Source organism: Barbatula barbatula (genome assembly GCF_947034865.1).
Source record: "Barbatula barbatula genome assembly, chromosome: 25".
Classification (NCBI taxonomy): Eukaryota; Metazoa; Chordata; class Actinopteri; order Cypriniformes; family Nemacheilidae; genus Barbatula; species Barbatula barbatula.
Genome location: NC_136788.1, coordinates 556211 through 579266, shown reverse-complemented (window position 1 = coordinate 579266; position 23056 = coordinate 556211). Strand labels below are relative to the sequence as shown.

At 39.9% G+C, this 23056-nt stretch overlaps 1 protein-coding gene across 2 annotated transcripts in view; it reads left to right on the top strand.

Moving 5' to 3' along the window:
- The window catches only part of ptprbl (protein tyrosine phosphatase receptor type B, like), a 41226-nt gene that overhangs the window by 4024 nt on the left and 14146 nt on the right, over positions 1-23056 (top strand). For both annotated transcript variants that reach the window (XM_079450466.1, XM_079450467.1), the window contains exons 2-15: positions 5403-5804; positions 5953-6833; positions 7761-8037; positions 12925-13188; positions 14654-14920; positions 15656-15916; positions 16410-16676; positions 18077-18340; positions 18493-18756; positions 19123-19386; positions 19470-19733; positions 19931-20200; positions 20288-20551; positions 20663-20929. In XM_079450466.1, coding sequence (XP_079306592.1) covers positions 5403-5804; positions 5953-6833; positions 7761-8037; positions 12925-13188; positions 14654-14920; positions 15656-15916; positions 16410-16676; positions 18077-18340; positions 18493-18756; positions 19123-19386; positions 19470-19733; positions 19931-20200; positions 20288-20551; positions 20663-20929 — 4476 coding nt within the window. The remainder of the gene's footprint in view (positions 1-5402; positions 5805-5952; positions 6834-7760; positions 8038-12924; positions 13189-14653; positions 14921-15655; positions 15917-16409; positions 16677-18076; positions 18341-18492; positions 18757-19122; positions 19387-19469; positions 19734-19930; positions 20201-20287; positions 20552-20662; positions 20930-23056) is intronic.

Below are 23056 nucleotides of genomic sequence, written 5' to 3'. Positions count from 1 at the left end.
TAGTACTCTGTCATTTGAGAACCAGGTCGCCAACACCTGTAAGATTGCGTTTTTCCATCTTAAAAATATATCTAAATTACGTCATATGCTGTCATCATCAGATGCGGAGAAGCTTATACATGCCTTTATGACATCAAGACTAGATTACTGTAATGCACTATTAGCTGGTTGCCCTGCAGGCCTATTACAAAAACTCCAACTGGTCCAAAATGCGGCAGCTCGAGTTCTTACACGTACAAAAAAGTATGAGCATATTAGCCCGGTTCTGTCAACCTTGCACTGGTTACCTGTAAAGCATCGCATAAACTTTAAAATCTTGCTTATTACCTATAAAGCCTTGCATGGTCTAGCTCCTCACTACTTGAGAGAACTTCTTACGTATTATAGTCCATCACGTGCACTACGCTCTCAGGCGTCAGGTCAGTTGGTAATACCTAGAATTTCAAAATCAAGTGCAGGCGGCAGATCCTTTTCTTATCTAGCGCCTAAACTTTGGAACAGTCTTCCCTGCAATGTCCGGGAGGCGGACACACTCTGTCAGTTTAAATCTAGACTAAAGACGCATCTTTTTAATCTTGCATACACTACTTCATCATAATATATGTATTTCAAAGATCTAGGCTGCACTAGTTAGATCAACCGGAACCAGGGACACTTCCAATAACAACTGATGCATTTGTTGCATCAAAGAGTGCAGAACAGTACTCTACTCTCAGCCAGTCTTGTCTCATTGTTCCAAGGTTACAAGAGCGGAGCGGGCAGGGCTCAATCCATTCCTAGACCTGACAAATGCTGGACGAAGGAAGTGACGTCCCTACAAAACTTCAGCCACTATTAGATTATTAATGATAATTGTAAATCTATTTTTTTTTTATTTTTGCCTTGTTGTGCAAGCACTGTTGAGCTTGTGCAGAGGCTGCAGTTTTTGCCAGAGGGGAACTGGAATCCCCTGGTTAGGCCTGGTTTCCCTCCGAGGTTTTTTTTCTCCTCCAATGGAGTTTTGGGTTCCTCGCCACCGTTTGCATACTGTTTTGCACTGTTTTGCCTGGCCGGGGGGGCTGCTAGAATTTGGTAGTCTAATTTAATTAACACTGCATATAGGAATTTATTGTGTGTCTGATATTTGACCTGTGTTTTGAATTCCATAACCTTTTATGTTTTACTTATAGTCAATGTTTTCTTGTACAGCTGCTTTGTAACAATGAAAATTGTAAAAAGCGCTATATAAATAAAGCTGACTTGACTTGACTTGACTTGTTTTTAAACAAACCAAGAATGATTGTTAGTGTTGTTGAGATTCTTACGCTGCTTCTTTATGTCTGTATTAAGCTCCATAAGTCCATTTCTATTGGCACTGCTGGATCTCATGATGAAGTGTGTGGACTGATAGCACCGAACACACTTCTGATCAATCACTCAAGTTATCAGTCCATGCTTTTTATCTTCCACAGTCTATCAACTTTATTATCTGATTGACTTGTCAATAGTTCGCTCGACTAAACACTGAAATATCAAATGTTTATCACTAATTCTCCACAAGATGTTTTGTACACTGCTACTTACTTAATCAACGAGTCTTTAAAGGTACTTCTGAGTTTATAAATATAATGTATAGCAATCGCTTATGTCCACTTATTGACAAGCCAAGCAGAATCACAACAGAAACAGCAACACTATTAGACCACATTTTTACCAACAGAATTGAGGAAAAAATTGCTGGGGGCTTAATTATTAGGGATGTTACTGATCATTTGCCAGTGTTTGCAATATTTCCACATTTGTTTACACGAAAAAACAAATCCCATAGCATTAATACATTTATAAGAAGTTGAACGGCAAAAAATATGGACGAATTCAAAAACGATCTTAGTAACCAAAATTAGTGTGAGGTTTACACAGAAAGTGATGCAAATGTGGCACTTTTCTGTATAGATTTACTGAGTTGTATAATATTAATTGCCCTATGAAGTTGATTAAAAACCAAGAGACCAAATCAGCAAAAAAGCCATTGATAACTAATTGAAAATGCATTGAAAATTCATGCAAAAAGAAGAACATATTATATGCGAAATTTGATAAAAAAAGAACTATTGAGGCGGAAGATAAATATAAAAAATATATAAATAAATTGGTAACTATTATACGAAATAGTAAAAAACTAAATTTTTACACCCTCTTAGAACAACAAAAGCAAAATATGCATGGAACTTGGAAAGTACTAAACAAAATTATAAAAAAAAAATAACAAACGCGAGTGTCAAAAACTAAAAACATAAAGAATCGTGAATACAACAGTAGGAACTCCTCCTCCATGTATGTGTCTGACATAACCAAAAATGAAATTCTGGAGATTGTGAATGGTTTTAAAAATAAACGGTCAACCAATTGGACAGATATCGAAAGGGAACTACTTAAAACATCCTTCGGCTCGGTCATTCAGAAGCATGGCTTCTCCTATCACTGCTATACGGACGACACACAACTCGTCATTTCAACCGGACGATCCGGCGGTCTCTGCTCTGACATCTCGCTTTGGATGAAGGGTCATCAACTGCAACTGAACCTTGAAAAAATGGAACAGCTTGTGATCCCAGCCAACCCAAACATTCACCACAACCTTGCCATTCAACTAGGCTTATCAACTATTACACCGTCCAGCAAAGCCAGAAACCTGGGAGTGGTAATCGATGATCGGCTTAACCTCACAAGTCATGTTGCCAGCACCACCCGGTCCTGTAGACTCATCCTCTACAACATTTGGAAAATTCGACCTTTCCTATCAGAGCACTCTACACAAGTCCTAGTCCAGGCTCTTGTCTTGTCCAAACTGGATTATTGCAATGCGCTTCTGGCTGGACTTCCTGCTTGCACAATCAAACCTCTCCAGATGATCCAGAATGCGGCGGCAAGAGTGGTCTTCAGTGAACCGAAGAGAGTGCATGTAACTCCGCTCTTCATCAGGTTACACTGGCTCCCTGTTGCCGCCCGCATAAAGTTCAAAGCTACGCTCCTCGCCTACAAGACCACCACCGGATCTGCACCATCGTATCTCCACTCGCTAATGCAGATCTATGTTCCTGCCAGATCACTGCGGTCTGCAAAGGAACAACGACTAGTGGTACCATCCCAAAAAGGAAAAAAGGTCACTCTCCCGTACATTCTCTGGATCTGTTCCACATTGGTGGAATGATCTACCAGCTGCTACAAGATCAGCAGACTCTGTTACCATCTTTAAAAAATGCCTGAAAACGCATTTCTTCCGTCAACACGTCGCTGATTGATTTAACCTAATTATTTTACCTTTCATCTTATTAAAAATTTTTTAAAAAATACTAACCTCACTATTTGTATCTTTGTATACTGTGGTAGGCTTTAATGGACTAGGTTTGATGCACTTATGTATTTTGTTGCCTATGTTGTTATAATTGCTTCCAATGTTTCCTCATCTGTAAGTTGCTTTGGATAAAAATGTAAATGTAAAAATATAATCCATACAATATTAGAATCCCTGATTTATATTTTCAATATGTCTTTTAAATCTGCCGTGTTTCCAGACCAGATGAAAATTGCAAAACTTATTCCAATTCATAAGAGTGGTGACAGTCATGTATATTCAAATTGTAGACCAATTTCATTATAACCCCAATTTTCAAAAATACTGGAAAAACTTTTTCTGAAGAGGCTTGATAGCGTCATAGAAAAATGTAAGATATTAAGTGACGATCAATATGGATTCAGGAGTGGTCGATCGACCTCGATGGCCGATATTAAATAAGTGGATTATATACCATCTGCATTAGACAAAAAGTACTTTTCTTTGGGTGTTTTTGTTGATTTAAAAGAAGCCTTCGATACCATAGATCATAAATTGTTAATGGATAAACTAGAGCAGTACGGTTTTAGAGGCCGTGCTTATGCGCATCATTCAAAATCAACTTCTTCTTCACTGCAAAAATGAATTTCTTACTAAGCATGGTTGTCATGAAACCTAAGATGTTTTGTTTTATGAAAATAATATAAGAATGATTCAAGTTTATGTTAAAATCAAGCACAAAAAACTGCCAACAGGGTCAGAAAAATTTACTTGAATTTAGACCTTTTGCTTAACAAACTTCATTCATTTCATCAAGCAATAGAAATATCTTAGATCATTATTTTGTCAACTAAAGGTTTCTTGATATAAGAATGTTTAGATAGTTTTACAAGAAAACACAACAAAAACTCTTAGTATGAATTACATTGGTTGCATTTTAAACGCTGCTCATTCACAGTATATTACTGTATATGACTTCTTCCTGTAAAATGACCAATATTACACAGAATATTTACATTTAGTCATTTAGCAGATGCTTTTATCCAAAGTGACTTACAAAGAGTTCGGGGAGCAATAAGCGAAATGTCATACAAAGAGCAAAGTACAATAGCTGTTAATACAAAGTTACTAGTTTCAACAAAAGCCAGACCACTACCTGTTGAGAGAAGAGGGTTAATTTGTGTTTTCTTTTTTTCTTTCTTGTCTGTCAAGTATTCACAGAAGAGGTGTGTTTTAAGAAGTTTTTTGAAGGTTGTGAGAGATGTGGTTGACTGGACCGCATTGGGAAGAATGTTCCACCAAGAAGGAGTTGTGAAGGAGAATGAGCGGGAAAGAGATTTAACGCCCTTATGAGAAGGCATTACAAGGTGCCGCAGGTTTGCTGGACGCAGGGTTCTTGATGGGGTGTAGGAGTGTAGTAGTGTGTCAAAGTATGCCTGTGCAGATCCAGTGATAGTCCTGTAGCCAAACATCAGTGACTGGAATCTGATCTGGGCTTCAACCAGTAGCCAGTGGAGAGAGTTGAAAAGGGGTGTCACATGAGCCCTCTTGGGCTGTTGGAAGATGAGGTGTGCTGCTGCGTTTTGAACCAGCTGACGTTGTTTGATAGCCTTTGGAGGAAGACCAGCAAGGAGAGCATTGCAGTAGTCCAACTCTGAGATCACCAGGGTCTGGACAAGGAGTTGTGCCGCATGCTCAGTGAGATAGGGTCTAACCTTACGAATGTTAAATAAGGCATATCGGCATGATCGCATTGTCTTTGCAATTTGATCATTGAAGGACAGCTGTTCATCAAATATGAATCAGAGGTTCCTGGCTGATTCGGAGCGAGTGATAGTGGAGAATATAGTTTACAATGCAAATGTCTATAGTATATTAATGTTTTAATGGACAGGAGGTTAGGGTTAGGGTTTTTTCTATTTTCAAAATTTTAAAATGGACAAATGGAATATTCCTCTATAATGTCATAAAGTAAAATACTGTATGTTTGTTCTGATCTACATTTACATTTTGAAATTATGTGTTTGGTTGTTCAGCTGTTTGCGGAGTTTGTCTGACTGTGTAAATGATAATGTTTTTTTCTTGAAAGGTGGGTTTCTGATCGCTCACAGTAATAAGGGCTTATGTCTAAGCACAACCAGAGATGTGGTGATCCTGAAGACATGTGATGAGACTGATCTGTCTCAACACTGGAGCTGGACCGGCACGATGAGACTCAAGCACACGCTCACATCCAGATGTCTGTGGGCCGATCAGAGAACATCTGTCCCGCGACACACGCGCCTGGTCAGACTCAGCGACTGCCACACGGCCCCTGCCTGGAGGTGTTACGACAGCCGAGGCATCTTTGGCCTTGCGGAGACACCCATGTTCCTGAAAAAACAGGGTGTACGACTGGTCGTTCGCTCGGAGCAAAGATATTCCAACTGGTCTATGATCACATTTAACTCACACGGGAGAACAGAGATGATGTCTTTGTGTCCTGACAAAGGTCAGATGTGCCTCTTTTCGTTGGAATGTTTATTGCTGGTTTTCAGCTCAAACAATAGTACTACATTTGTCCTCTGGAAAACAAACACATTCAGTATTTAATTCGCAGTGAAGCATGTCAACATGTTGTTCTTTCATTTTATCAACAGATCCACCAATAGTTTCAACGTTTAGATCCACAAGAGAAAACACAACTTGGACCGTTCCTGTCATAACTCAGAGCCGAGCTGTGACCCACCACAGGACTAAACGCACCACTGGTCCAGATGAACTCATAACGGTTACTGCTGAGACTGACCTAAAAGATCGATACACTCGAACAATCCAAACACAAAGCACAATCTCTGAAACGAGTAACCTTACAGATATGTCCTCCACCGCTCTCAAGGTAATAAAAAGCCAAAACCCAAACCACCCGACAGAGACGTCCACCTCAGATGTGCTGGAGCAGACCCATGAGGCTCTCGTTTCTCGCACGGTACATTCTACAGGGGACGCCGAGCCTTCGGTTTTGTCCACCGCCAGCGCTGTAAGTTCTCATGCGGAAGATGTCCATCTCACGTTCACCGAGACTTCAACCAGCGCTTTAACTGTATCAAACACTGATGGCACATGGACAAATGCTTCGGCCAGAATCTTGACTTCAACAAAGACCAACAAAGACGTTCACACTGTCATGCCATTTAAACACACAAGAACAACTCGAGCAATTACTGAAGTTCTACCCAATACAGCACGATCTACAGCAAACACAGACACTAATTCTGCAAAAACCACCCCTACAGCCCCGTATCCATCTACACCTGCCCCAAACACATTCACATCTTCATCTTTATCATCATCATCGTCATCATCATCTTTATCTTCATCATCATCGTTATCATCATCATCATCGTCATCATCATCGTTATCTTCATCATCATCATCATCATCATTAGCAGCAGCAACAAGTGTCGAAACAATCACAACTACCATCATCAACAGTCCTGCTCCTCTGAAGACAACAACTCCTCCACCTACAACATCAGTGGTGAGAAATGGGCTTGACTTAACACCAACTGTTTAAATGACCAAATCGGTAACAGTGTTTCCCCTTGTTTAACCTGGGGTTGATCATTTAATTGTTCGAAATTACAATCTTATATGATCCTTTGGTATAAAAAAACTTTCATGATAATTTACCACAGTTAAAATGCAGAATAAAAAATAAAACATTTTAAAACCTAAAATATCAATGAATGGGTAAGGTGACCTGGACAAGATGGGCAAGATGGGCAAGATGATAGCTTATTTTTTTGACAAATATGCGTTTTAGTGAAAACAGTTTTAGTGGAAGACGTCGCCCACTGGGTCACAGCTCGAGGTTGCCTGGCTTTGAGAGGCAGTGAAATGCAAGATTAGCAGCATTTGATTTGAAACCTTTACCTGCTTAGAAACACGCATCTGTCTGCTTCACCACAGACCATTTTTCTACACCTAAATGTAAAAACTGTATAAAGCATTTACATATAAAAATCATTCTATAACTACGCCTTAAAAATTATAAGTAAATTATATCTCATTTAAAGCAACAAAAATACTTTCATGTAAAAAGCTGGAGTTCGGTTCACTATTCCAACACTGTTGACCGCAGCGATAATTTCTAAATCGAAAAAGTTCCTCTTTTTGTCTCAGAATCTAGGGGCAAGGCGTCTACATCTTGAATTTATAGGGACGGTGATATGTAAATTACAACCGATATCAGCCGCCACATTTATCAAGGGACGATCATTCGTACGATTTCTGCGCTCGTTTCTACGTTAGATTGATAAATGAGGCCCATTATGTCTGAACCAATAATGCAATGTCTAATGGTTGTTGTGATTTGCATGTTTTCTCTAGAAATATTCATCCATGCGATTCATTTGAATGAACGTTATAGGAAATAGCTCTAATAATCACAATGATTTTTTTGTAGTTTGAAACGATGACAGCTGTCAGATGTCTGGTGAATGTATCTGCAACAAGTGTTCATATGGATTATTTAGTATTGAATTTAACAACACCTGGAAACTCCTGCAGCTTCATTGTGACAGACCCAACTGATGATTCTCAAGTAACAAGATGTGTTGAAGACTTAAAGCTTCCCCAGCGTTACACATGCCGAATCATGGATTTGATTCCTGGTGTTTCATATTCGTTGGGAATCATTTCAGAGGCCGATGGCACACACCTGAACTTTACATGTCAAACTGGTAAGTCCTGTAACACACCGCCATATTCTGTTTTAATTTCCGGCATCAGCTGGCTGTCACCGGTGTCCTCATGATATGATATATGAGCGCACACACACACATCCCACTGCATCACTGTATGAAAATATGCCTCAGAATGAACACTGTACTGATGAGGTGGTACAACAGTTCTTCTCCATGCTTTCATTACAAATTGTGAATATTATGTCACACAATAGAAACATATTATTGTCTTTCCACTGGGACACATTAAGTCTTGTTTCCTACTGACAGAGGAATTCTTTTTAGACATGCAGTTTATATTAAGTATTTGATCAAGTGTGTTCATATGAACAAATCCTGATCCTGATCTTTAAGGGTTCAAAGATATAATCATACAAACGTGAACACGTAACATATTCACTGAATACTTTATACTTTATTTTGTCCTTTTTGAACCAGCAGAGGTCCTCTTTTAGTTGCAAATGAAAGGATTAAGGATGTCTTTTATTAAATATCACAGAAGAAACATTGGTATCCGAACGGACGTCTTTTTTCCTGTGACCCTTAAAGTCCAGGGCTCTGTGCAGATAAAGCTTTGAATTGGAACATTTTTATGACTGTAGATGTCAGCAGTCATCTTGCTCAGATTGAGTTTATTGTTGATGTAAAGTGTTCTCAGTAACAGTTTGAGCTGAACACTCATCAGGGAAGTTTTTCCTCATAGTTTCCAGGATATTTTCAGCGTGTCTCCTCCCTTCCTGCAGTACAGACACCCCGCCTGCTTATCCTGTCCTTTACTGCCCGACACACCCATCTGATACACAGGAACACTCTTAACCCGTCTGTTTCTTCACCTCTGTGTAAGGTTCAAAACATCACCAGCTCAAAAAATGAGAATCTAGCAACTTTATAATCATGAAAGTAAGCAAACACATACAACTAACATGTTCACTCAACAAAAACTTTCTGTAAAAGACATCTTTAACAGACATCTAACTCAATTAACGTTAAGATTTGGTTGAAAAGTGGGAGGGGAAAAGCCGTGTTTGCACAACAACGTCTGGTTCTGAGAAATGGCATCGGTAACACTTTAGATCGATCGTTTTAATAATGATAAGGTTGATATTGTGACTACTATAGATACACTTGGTAATTTGTAAACAAACTCTGGGTTAAGCCTTTTGAGTCATTTATTTATTTAGGTAATTTTATAATCCATGGGCAGCTTTGTATAATCTAACTGAAGGTTAAGTAGCTTGGTCATTGAGAGAGAGAGAGAGAGAGAGAGAGAGACAGACAGACAGACAGAGAACGATAGAGAGAGAGAGAGAGAGAGAGAGAGAGACAGAGAGAGACAGACAGACAGACAGAGAACGATAGAGAGAGAGAGAGAGAGAGAGAGAGAGAGAGAGAGAGAGAGAGAGAGAGAGAGACGGCTGCTCTGTATGCCTTTTAGTAATGGGAAGTTCAAAAAGTGCCCAAAAGGTCTATTCGTGCTAGCTTTGATCAGATTTATAATAAGAAATAAATAATATTGCAGTAAGGGAGTTATGAGAATAAAGTAATTGAATTTATTGTTTCCTGACAGATACAGTATATAAGTTCTGCAATCTGTACAAAAACATGAAAATGATTATAGCTCACCTCTGGAGTCTTTTTTGTCACATGTCAGCCCCATATATAGGCTGAATTCACAGCAAAGCTAATGAACACCATCTCACCATTCAGCTCGGATCCTAACACCCTCCAATCTGCGAGGAACCTGGGGGTGATGCTTAACGACCAGCTGAAATTCAACTCTTACTTCGCAGCAACCTCTCAAACATTCTTGTGCGTGCTCTACAACATCAGGAAAATCAGGCCGTCGCTGTCGGAGCCTCTCAGCCGCTAGTCCAAGCTCTTGTAATATCAAAACTAGACTACTGCAATTCTCCAAACAATGCAGTCATGCCCTTGCGAATGATCCAGAATGCAGCAGCACGTCTAGTCTTCAATCTGGCAAAAAGAACCAATGTCACGCCCCTCCTGATTTCATTTCACAAGCTTAAATCGATGACACTGGCCTTCAGAACGATAACCGCAAATTCGCCCATTTACCTTAAATGAAAATCTTGTTCATTCTCTCCTTTGCTTACTGCAAATTTAATCCTCCTATTATCATGACAAAATGTTTATATGTTCTCCTACTTGTAAGTCGATTTGGATAAAAGCGTCTGCCAAATGAATAAATGTAAATGTCATTAGTTCACCTACCAAGTCCACAGGTTGGAGTCGTTCGTTCTTTAGTGACAACCCCACAAGCCAACCTATGCAGCCTGTACATTTACATTTACATTTAGGCATTTGTCAGACGCTTTTATCCAAAGCGATATACATTGCATTTTTCTAACACAATGGTCTTACCACTGAGCTACAGGAAAACTTACCGGACTTTCCTGTAAAGCTTACCGTACCGGACACAGACATGATTAGTTAATCTGAACGCGAGGAGCACGTCTCAACGAGCAAACAGTCAAAATAGTTTTTATAATTATATTTACATTTAGGCATTTGGCAGACGCTTATAGCAACTTACATTGCATTATCCTATACATTTCTACAAAGGTATCTGCAATCCCCTGGGATCAAACACACAACATTGCGTTGATAAGACAATGCTCTTACCACTGAGCTACAGGAAAACTCTTTAAAATTTTATTAATTTTCTAGTTGAATGAGTATTATACAAAATAAAACGATTAATAAAACTTAACACTGGATTGTACATCAGCATCAGACATTTTTTGAGATACTGAAGTAGATTAAATAAATAATCAAAGACTTCAACACAATCTAGAGGATTTGTAGCAGATATTTTTTGACAGAAATTAATAAAAATTATCTTTAAGTTTAACATAATATTCTTGTCTTACCACTAGTTAAGTGGGATGTCCGTTTTTAGATACAACCATCAAAAGCTTCTTTAGTCACACTCACAAACATCAGGGTTTGTCATTAGTTTCAGTCATTTGTTTTGTCAAAATAAAGATTTACTATGATCATAAATTTTCCATATAATATGGTATACTGGTATACTGGTATACTGGTATACTGGTATACTGGTCTGAAAACCAGTATACATTTACATTTAGTAATTTAGCAGACGCTTTTATCTAAAGCGACTTACAAAGAATTCAGGGAGCAATAAGCGATATGTCATAAAAGAGCAATAGTACAATAGGTGCTGATACAAAGTTACTAGTTTCAACAAAAGCTAGACCACTACCTGTTGAGAGAAGAAAGCGGGTTAGTGTACTTTTTTTATTTGTCTGTCAAGTATTCAGAGAAGAGGTGTGTTTGAAGTAGTTTTTTGAAGGTTGTGAGAGATGTGGTTGACCCGACCGCGTTAGGAAGAATGTTCCACCAGGAAGTTGTGAAGGAGAATGAGCGGGAAAGAAGGAAATAAAAGGCACTGCATGTTTGCTGGACGCAGGGTTCTTGATGGGGTGTAGGAGTGTAGGAGGGTGTGAAAGTATGCCTGTGCAGATCCAGTGATAGTCCTGTATGCAAACATCAGTGACTTGAATTGGATCCGGGCTTCAACCAGTAGCCAGTGGAGAGAGATGAAAAAGGGTGTCACATGAGCCCTCTTGGGCTGTTGGAAGACGAGGCGTGCTGCTGCGTTTTGAACCAGCTGGAGTGGTTTGATAGCCTTGCACGAAGACCAGCAAGGAGAGCATTGCAGTAGTCCAACCTTGAAAACCTGGACAAGGAGTTGTGCCGCATGCGAGTGAGATAGGGTCTAACCTTTCTAATGTTGAGTAAGGCATATCGGCATGATCGCGTTGTCTTTGCAATGTGATTATTGAAGGACATCTGTTCATCAAATATGACCCTGAGGTTCCTGGCTGATTCAGAGGGAGTGATTGTGGAATTGCCAAGGTGGATGGTGAGATCGTGTTGCACCGTAGGGTGTGCCGGAAACAGTAGTAGTTCTGTCTTGGCCAGGGTCAGCTGGAGATGATGCTCTTTCATCAAAGCAGAGATGTCATCTAGGCAGGCTTTTATGTGAGCTGCTACAGTGGTATCATCTGGGTGAAACGAGATGTAGATCTGGGTGTCGTCAGCATAACAGTGATACGACAAGCCGTGTGCCAGTATGATGGGTCCCAAGGATGTCCACGTCACTACAACGTTCTCTATGGGATTAATTCACAACGTTATTTAAGAACATGGCTAGGATGTTTCTGGAACATTAGCAACATTTCTTGCCAAGACATCCTCAGAGTGGTGATGTCACACTGACCAAATGAAGACGAACTGGCGACGTCGTCAGAACGTACTATGTTTGCCGGGTAAATGTTTTGTTGCTTCTGTTTTCCAGTTGTCTTACTTTGAGGGTAATTGTAAAAGGAAATTAATATATAATGAATTAAAAATTTGATTGAAATTTGGTTAAATTAAGGTTGTTGAACCAGACTGATAAAGACGTAGATGGACGTCATATTACAAATGTATTTTCAACGACTGGATAAAGACGGCTTTTCACCTTCCATGTTTCTGCCAAATCTTAACATTGTTGACTCTTCATTGACTTCTAAATTAATTTTTGTTGGGTGGCGATGTTCAGATGAAAAGACATCATAACTTTCGTTCTGTCCCAACAGGGGACATATTTACATTGTGTGACTATGACGTGGAAAATCGTCTTTTTTATGTATCTTTGCTCACTGGGAACTTGATGAAGGTTTTGAGCAGCAGTGATTACGTGCGCATGTGTTCAGAAACAAGTGTAATACATATAATCACAAACATTTTCAATGATCTTTAATTACTTTTACCACTGTATGAGGGCTATATGTGGCCAAAACACGTCACATAGTAAAGATATTTGAGCTGTACATCACACATGTGTCAACGTTGCAGCTCCTGCCGGCGTGATGGCTTTGAGTCTTCAAAGCGACGGCCATCATGACTCTCTCAGAGCCTCATGGGATGCTGCTGCAGGACGCCTGGAGTCCTATCAGCTCCTCCTGTCCACCTCCAGCTCACCTGACCGGCAACTTACTCTACCTCCAACCACCTCGCAATGGCTTTTCAGTGACCTAACACCCGGAGAGCTTTATGAAGTGTCTGTGAAGACGAAAAGCGGAGATCTCACAACCGAGAGCAGGACCACGGGCAGAACAGGTAAGAAGTTAACAAGTTATAATAAACAGACATCACCTGACCTGGTTATTCCGCCGCACCTTGGTAGCAATGAATTCATGAAATTCTTTACAGAGAAAATAGAAAACATAAGAGACAAAATAGTAAAAACTCAACCTCCAAGTCTGTCCTATGAATTGGTACCAATCATCGCCCCAAAAGAAAGGCAACAGTGTTTTTCACCTATAAAACAGGAAGATTTAATTAAACTTATTGCAACATCTAAACCTTCAACTTGCTTATAAGAGCCTATACCAACTAAATTATTGAAAGACTTACTACCTGTTGCAATTGAGCCAATTTATAACATTATCAACTCGTCAGTTAATCTAGGCCATGTCCCAGGACACTTTAAGATGGCCGTCATTAAGCCTCTTATCAAGAAACCAAACTTAGACCCAAATGAACAAGGAAACTATAGACCGATTTCAAATCTCCGTTACCTGTCAAAAATACTAGAAAATGTATTATTAAAAGTTATGCTCTTTCTTACAAAATAATAACATACACGAAAAATTTCTGTCAGGCTTTGAAAAGCGCTATATAAATAAAATTGAATTGAATTGAAGAAGCCCACAAGACTGCTGCACCACCAGCTTATCCTGAATCATGCTAAGAGCTTTAACCACACAGCTTATAACAGCCCAGTCTCACCAGCTGATCCAACAACAGACTTTCTATCAGGGTTTTGCATGAATGTATAAATTGATTCAATTCAATTCTATTTTATTTTATTTATAAAGCGCTTTTCACAATTTGCATTCTTCCAAAGCAGCTTTACAGGGAAAACTGAAAATAAGAAAAAACGAAAAACACAGAAAAGGTAAAACACAGTAGGTGGTGTTAATAGGACAAGTTAGATTATTCTAGTAAATAATATCTAATGAATGCAGTCTCCCGGTGGTTTGTGAATGCTTTGTTGAAAAGATGTGTCTTTAATCTAGATTTAAATTGGGCGAGTGTGTCTGACCCTGGAATAGTGTCAGGAAGGCTATTCCAGAGTTTAGGTGCTACGTATGAGAAAGCTCGACCCCCCTTGGTGTATTTAGTTATTCTAGGTGTTATCAAAAGTCCTGCATTTTGAGATCTTAGAGAGCGTGATGGGTTGTAGTGTGATAGAAGCTCTGTTGGGTAGGTAGGGGCTAAACCCTTTAAGGCTTTATAAGTTATTAAAATAACTTTAAAATACTTAATGTGTAGCCAGTGAAGGGTTGATAACATTGGGGTTATGTGAACGTATTTTCTGGACCTGGTTAGAACTCGGGCAGCTGCGTTCTTAACTAACTGTAGTTTGTTTATTGATGATGAAGGACAAACACTGAGTAGTGCATTACAGTAGTCAAGTGTTGAGGTAACAAATGCATGAACAAGGTTCTCTGCGAAAGCTTCACAAATTGATCTGTGTTTGTGAATTCTTGTTGTTTTGTCTCTGTATGTTCTTCACCAGCACCAGGACAGGTGAATGGTTTGAAGCTGGAGGCTGTCAGTGAGAAGATGTTGCGTCTGTCCTGGTCTCCTCCTGATGGTCACTGGGATTTCTATCATGTCCTGTTATTCAACGGCTCTTCTGTGCTCGTTAACCGCACCATCAGCCCAAATGTTATGACATTCAGCTTCAGTAACTGGACTCTGATTCCAGGTCGTCTGTATAGAGCTACGGTTGGTGTCCAGAGCGGATCTCTCAGATCAACAGCACACTGTCAGCATAGATTGGGTGGGTATAGATAATTTACTAAAGCTCATTTTGAGCGGGTCTGATTCACTGTAAAACATTTCAAGTCATGTGGAAAAACAAAAAGTAAGTAGGACAGGTATATTTTGTGTGGATCAACATGAAAAAAAATGTATGCCATCAAATGCAATCATTAGGATATTGAGTAAAGATCATGTTTGATAAAGATATTTTGTGAATTTCCCATCGTAAAAATGTGGAAGTAACAAAATGGCCGGAAACACGCCAACAAACCTCACTCGCAATCTTACCCACTCAAGTTTGGCATCCATGTAAAGCTTACAATTTTAGCTTTTGGGTTCACCTACTCTCCACAACATCATTACAGTGGTAAGCCCATAGAAAGTGTTCATTTATCTCCCTTCATTAGTAATACTGTATGTGTTGCAAAGGACCTGAAGTGTTTGCAAATTTTGCACCTTCAGATTTTCAAATAGTTATATCTCAGCCTAATATTGTCCTATCCTTACAAGGCAATCATGATGATGTATAAATCCCAATTTCAAAAAATTGACCTCTGACCAGTTGTTGGTCCAGGGTCACACGTCAAATCCTGCTGATATTTAAGGTTTAAGGTTTCCATGGACAAACCCCACTCTTATTTTTCTAACAAAACATAAACAAAATCAAACATGAATTATAATATATTTTTCTTGTCCAAGGGCACAATTAGTTTTAGTGGTGTGAAAGTTTTTTGTGTGTGTGATTTTTGCTCAGCTCCCGGAGCCGTTCGGCAGCTGAATATCCATCACATTGAGGAGACATCTCTGAGTGTCGTCTGGATTCGTCCTGTTGGTGAATGGGACAATTTCACCGGTCAGCTGAAGGATGGAGACGTGGTTTCGGACAAAAGGACTTTAGATCATGATGCCAGAGAATGCGTCTTCAACAATCTGATACCTGGACACACATATACAATCACAGTGACAACCAACAGTGAAGATCAGAATAACTCCGCCCACATCACAGGAAAAACCCGTGAGTCACTGATACAGGCACATTCATCTGAAACGTGTTCATGTCAATCCAAAGCAGTCACACTATCATAAGAGAGGGAGCTGTGACACAGATCCTCGTCTTTTCCTCGACCTGCAATTAATTGCCCCTTCACCTCAGGTACAACAGTTTCAAGTCCTCGCGAATTTCAACAGTGCTGTCCAACAGGATCAGGCCCTGCTCCCTGTCTCCTTCCAATACCTGACTACTCTCCACTGTACTCAATCATTAAAGGCATAAAACTATAAATATAACTTTAAAAAAAGTTTAAGATTAATATTTTGGTCAAAATTATTGATGGGGATAATTTAGTGTTCCCTGTATATTGGTAGAGACACATCCCTACCGTCCCTAACCAAATCAGCGCCCTTAACCACAGCTGATCATCTGGTGAAGATAGACATCCAACATGTGGGTCAGAGTTTTGAGAATATTTGTTTATTTTGTGTGTGTGTGTGTGTGTGTGTGTGGTCAGTCCCAGCTCAGGTGACACACCTGCAGGTCAGTAATGACGGCAGTACAGACACTCTTCATGTGCGCTGGGACAGAGGAGCCGGAGCACTGGATCTTTATCGTCTTCTCCTCATCCATGACAGCGTGGTAATGAAGAACGAAAGCGTGCAGCCCAACGTCACCTCCTATCACTTCCAGGAGCTGAGATCTGGTGCTCTGTACAGGGCCGTGGTGACGGCGGTACACCGCGGCGTCTTATCGCGGCAGACAGTAGCTGACGGACGCACAGGTAATACAAAATTAAAGTTCTTGTTTGTTTGTTACATCGGTTAACACTTAAATGTAAACAAGATATGATTTATTCAGTTATTGATTCAAAAGTGAGGTGGACCATTGATTTTTCTAAAGGATGCACACCCAAGATGATAATGAGAATGAGTTGGCCAATCAAAATCAAAAAGTCAACAGATGACAAAAACATACAGAGATGCCTGAGAAACTGCCAGTTTATTTCCATCTGCCTAACAAAACCAGGACACATCAGAAGAGTAGCAGGTCCATAAATTTTAAATGGTAACAGCATGTGTAATAGTCTACGAGTACTACGGTCGCTTGGCACAGGTCGTGTGGAGCAGGAAAGAATGTGGCTGGAATGTTCAGGAAGTCTTAAATATGTGGAGGTCATTTGTGTGACGTCCTGTGTGACCATGTTCTTCTGCAGAGAGGATGTTTATCAGTATGAGCCAACATTTTATTATTGTTACAGAAAGTAACAAGTATTTTGTCTTTATAGATAGAAACAAGTTTACAGATTACAAAAGAAACATTGATTGTTCCATGGCCTCTCTTAATATAATGGATAGGTGAAGCAGGAGAAATAAGTCCATTCACTTTTTTGTTGTAAATGCATTCGTTTCCCTTTTCACTACAATGTTGTTGTTGTTAACTTGATGAAATTAATTGCTGCAACATCAATAGAGTTACAATAACAAATTCAGTTACTGATTTCACATAACATACGTTTAAAAAAATATGTTCACTTAATGAAAAGAAGTACAATTGTTTTTACTGCTTTTACAGTGTTCATAAGTATGTGAGGTGTGAAATGCTGCGTTAGCATGTTATTGTCCCATTTTGGGGAAATTGGTCTTAGACTCAGTGACAGACATCTACAGTTAACACACAAAAAAACATAAACTAAATATATGAGACCCTAGCAAACAGTTTTAGTGAGGTTGGTACAAATGCATTTTTTGTAACAATTCAACATACACAGTTTAGAATTCTGAATGATTTTCAATTCAGATTATGAAGTTTGTAATGCATTCCATAATGGTTCCATCATGTTAAATAAGGCATGATGAGTTTGGGAGAAGCATTGTGGGACATGTAGTCCAGGTGGCAAACAGAGTCCAAGAGGGAGTGAAATCAGTCCAAGGTGGAGTGCCCTCTTGCAGCAATACGGGAACACTAACAGGGAACCGAAACACATACAGAAAGAGAGACAGGCGTTGTGTCAAATTAGCCAATCAACCAATTTCTCGATGTCTGAAATGTTCGGAAACAATCTATCATTGGAAAACATGTGATGTTTCATAAAAAGTGAGAGCTAATAATGTTACCCAAAGTGAACAACAGAGTGCCCGAATTTTGTCTAGATTATGGCCTGAAATGTTGTTTGTTTATCAGTTCCTGCTGCAGTGAGAGACGTGACAGTCAGCAACAATGGACGCATGGACTTTCTGAGTGTGTCCTGGAGAGCCGCTGAAGGAGATGTTGGCAGTTACTCTGTGTCCTTGAGAGATCAGGAAAGAACTCTCCACACCCTTTCTGTCTCAAAGTTCAGCACTGAGTGTGTTTTCAAGTCGCTGGTGTCTGGACGTCTGTATAACATCTCAATCACCTCACGCAGCGGAGAGTATGAAAACCACACAGTTGTTCAGGAGCGCACACGTAAGAGTCTTAAAGAGTTGTGTTCTTCAGTACTTCACTTATAATATATGGAAGGTGTTGATCCTGTTGTGTATGTACCTCTAGATGCATTGAATGTGTATCGTTTGTGACTTTTCCCCATTATTTCATGTTATGATACCTTTGCTCTCCAGAACCGTCCCTAGTGTTGAACCCCACTGCCACACATATGGCTCGTGATGACCATCTGAAGGTTTATTGGCGCCATGCAGCTGGAGATTTTGACTTCTACCATATCTCCATCAAGCATAACAACACCTTCTACCAGAATAAAACGGTAGCCAAGACTCAGAATGAATGTGTGTTCAGTGGGCTGGTACCAGGTCGACTCTACACTGTGATTGTCAGTACATGGAGCGGAAAATATGAATCCAGCGTCTTAACACACGGAAGGACGTGTATGTATGCCTGTGATATCTGCGTAGTTTAACTCATTGTACTTCTGTTGCTCTGAGATTAAAGGGCTAGTCCACCCAAAAATGACAATTATGTCAACCTTTCCTCACCCTCTTGCCATCTCAAACCTGTATGACTTTCTTTCTTCCGCAGAACAAGAAAGAAGATATTTTGAAGAAAGCTGGTGACCGAACAGTAGCGGCATCCATTAACTTCTATCGTGTGAACACAAAACCAATGCAAGTCAATGGGTGCCATGGCTGTTCAGTTAACAGCTGTCTTCAAAATATCTGTTTATTTTCTTTATTGGGGGGGATAAAGAATGATGTTCTTTATCCCACTCTGAAAACTCTTTGGTCTTCTCATAGTGCCGGCAGGAGTGAGAAATCTCTCGCTGGCAGACAGCAGCACAGAAGATCTGCTGGTCACGTGGCTTTCTGCTCCTGGAGATGTTGATCATTATGAGGTTCAACTGCTCTATAACGATATGAAGGTGTTTCCCCCCATCACCCTGACTAGCACCACTAACAGATACCTGCTTTCATCACTCACTCCTGGACGACTCTACAAAATCGTGGTGTCCACCTTCAGTGGACCTAACCTCAGCGTGCAGTTTATAAAAGGCAGAACAGGTACATCGAGGTCTGGCAGCAATCTTCACTTTTACGTAAGAAAACAGTGTTTCAGCGTTATGTTTGTTGTCTTCATTCTTCAGTTCCCAGTAAAGTCAAGAACATTCACATCAGTAATGACGGTCAGAGCAGCAGTCTGAGAGTGAACTGGAGTCCAGGACAGGGCGATGTGGACCGCTACTCTGTGTCTCTCTCTCAGATGACAGGTCAAGCTGAGGAAAGATCAGTTCCTAAACACGTGAATGAGATGAGTTACCACGGTTTGCTGCCGGGACAGCAGTATATGATAACCATCACGTCAGTCAGTGGATTTCTGAGCAATAACAGCACTGCAGTGGGGCGAACTGGTATGTATCATTGCATTTTAAACTACATTAGAAAAAGTCATGAAAGCCTTAGATGGCACAAATGTACCTTGGTGAGTGGGAAAGGATTTTAAGCACTACGTGAGAGTAGCAAAAACAAAAACAAATATTTATTTCTATTTTAAAGCGGATTGATAACATTTAATTTAAGTGCATTTTTCATCCCTTAAATCATGCAGTTCCTTCCTTGGTAACGGTTTTAAAAGTGGAGAACCAGCACAGCACGTCCAGTCTGTTTGTGTCGTGGCAGTCGAGTCGGGGTGTTTATGACAGCTACCTGCTGCAGCTTCTCGATGAAAGTGGAACTCTAGTGTCCAACAGCTCTCAGACGGCAGATGTCAACCAGCATTACTTCAGACAGCTTATCCCAGGAAAAAAATATATAATTCTGGTCCAGACCGTCAGTGGAGGAATCAGCACCAAAGACGTCATTGCTGATGCCCGTACTTGTACGTAAATATATACACATCTCAATCGCTCTTCCGCCAGAAGAAAAACTCTCCGTTTGCATGTGTATTAAATTGTGTCTGTTGTAGGTCCAGCGACAGTTAATAATCTCTCCATCATAAGCAACGCGACCACAAGTTTGTCCTTCCACTGGTTGCCCCCAGAGGGGGAATTTGATGGATACAATGTTTTTCTGTATAATGGAGGCGATACCTTGCATGATCAGAAGACTGGAGTCGGGATCATGCAGGACTGTTCTTTCCAGAGCCTTCAACCAGGGGCACTCTACAAAGTCAAAGTTCAGACCCGCAGTGGAGATCAAACCAACGACACATCTATCTGGGCCCGAACAGGTAAATAACATGTGATTGGAAATATCCAGTAGCCTCTGTGTTGTCTTATTTTTTTCTCAAAGTTAATTCCAACAGAATAGCAAGCTTTTCTATTGTTAACGTGTTGTGTAGTTCCTGCAGCTGTAACGTTCTTGCGTGCTGACAGTAAAACACACTCTGAGAGTCTGTGGTTGAGCTGGAAACAGGCAGTAGGTGAAGTAAGCACCTACACCGTCCTCCTCTACAACCCTGATGGGACTCTGCAAGCAGAACAGAGCCTCAGTCCAGACAGCAGAAGTCATGTGTTTCAAAGACTGCTGTCTGGACGACTCTATCAGGTGGTTGTCCTCACACACAGTGGAGATCTTACCAACATGGCAACAGCTAAAGGCAGGACTGGTAGGAAAATGCTTTAAATAAATAATGATAAATAATTTTAGACACATTTTAAATATTGTAGTATTTCAAATTTACCTTTAAAAAGACATGCAACCGTCATCTTAGGTGTAGAATCAGTACAGGGTTTAAACTTGAGAACTTTCATCTCTGATCATAATTCCAAAAGCCAAGGAACTTTTTGCATGCCATTATCCAACCTGTACATATTGGTTTGAAGGGAAGAGGGTGTGCACCATAATTTCAGCTTTTGTGCTGAGAAACCTGGCACAGCGTTGAGCAATTGTTCAATTAGATGGATTATGACCTGCTGGAAATGTTGCGCTAGCAGTAGATCTGTCCCCTCCTTAGCGTTCGACATTCCCTCGGGTGTTTGGCGGATTACCATTGGCCAATATAACGACCGGCATACCCAAGGATCTGCAAATGCAATCAAGGCCCGCTCCTCATCGGGCTAGGAAGCGGGGTAGGAGAGTTGGCGTAAGACAACGCATCCGGAGAGCCTCTAAACTACCTTTCCCGCCAGTATTACTCTTGCGGAACAAGCTAGACGAGCTGCGCTCACAAGCTGGAGTTTGTTACGAGTATCGCAGTGGTGTAGTCTACATGATACGCAGGTATATGCTGTATACCCATTAGAAATAGTCTAAAGAGCATGCGGCGGATACGTAACAATATAGTTTTTTGTCAGAAAAGTGTGACAAACCGTTAAGATATGAAACTAAATGATCTAATAAAGCATTTAAAGGAAACTATTTCAGTGTTTTGGACTGGTAAACCTGTATATGAAGCTACTGCCGCTTCGGGTGACGAGGCTCATGCTACGCTATACGCGGAGTGCCCCACTGTGTGGCGATAGTGTTCCGGGGTCGCTGTTCGTCGGTGTATTACTCTCTCTTCTTCTGCTGATAACTCGTCCCCACTTTTAAAACCACAGAGTATCTTTAATAAAATTAGCATATCCGTTATCATTAACGTAACTCTGGGATTATTGGCATTTTAAATTGTATCTTGCTAGCTAACTTCTCTAATGTTTTTTTGTGTGGTGGATAGATAAATGATGGATAAAGGGAGAGAAAACTGTGTGCATATAGACTACAATGTTCATAATTGTTTTAATTATGAGAGAACTCCTTGGTGGACAGAAAGTCAGGCAAGAGACACTGCCGTAAGTGCTACTGTAAGTGCAACCGGAGCTTGATAGAACTGCACAAATGATCCATGTGAATTATTATTGTTAATTATCAATGTCAATAATAGACTGGGTCATGCTTTTGGGTGCAAGTTGCGCCTGTGAATCCTAGGCAGAACTTGCAGTATAGTTATTAGCGACAAGCATCAGAGTTTGATTTTAAACATTTTAATTCAATTTGATTTACTGTAAGTTTTTGACATGGCTAAAATCATGTCAAACTAAATCAAGATTATTACTTTCACAGGATATTATTTTTATTATTATGTGATTCTTTTTATTATATTATTATGTTGTTGGCATCAAAACACAATAGATGCAGATTGGAATCATTGGGAAATTATTTATTTAGTAATAGAAAAATTCATGGTTCATAATGGTATTTTAATACTAGAATTTCTGGGAAGGTTTTATTTTTTAGAAGGGTGGGTTTATGTACATCACAAATAAATGCCTTTAAAGCTGGGTTTTCAAAGACTGAATTACAAATGTGCATTTAAAATGGCCAGCTAATATAACCTCCTTCAGATATTGTATATATACACACCGGGGAATACGTTTTTGACACATCAGCATTTTTATGAATAAGGGGATTTCTAAGTGGGCTATTGACACAAAATTTCCACCAGATGTAGCCATCAAGCCAAATATTGAATTCTTACAAAGAAATCAGAATATTTAAGTATACAAGTTGAGTCATAATAAATAAAGTGAAATGACACAGGGAATAAGTATTGAACATACTTTATTTAATACTTTGTAGAAAAGCCTTTGTTGGTGATTACAGCTTCTAGACGCCTCTTGTATGGACAGACCAGTCGTCTGCATTGCTCAGGAGTGATTCTGGCCCATTCTTCCACACAAATGGTCTTTAAATCTTGAAGGTTCCTTGGGCCTCTTATGAACTTTGATCTTCAGTTCTCTCTATAGATTTTCTA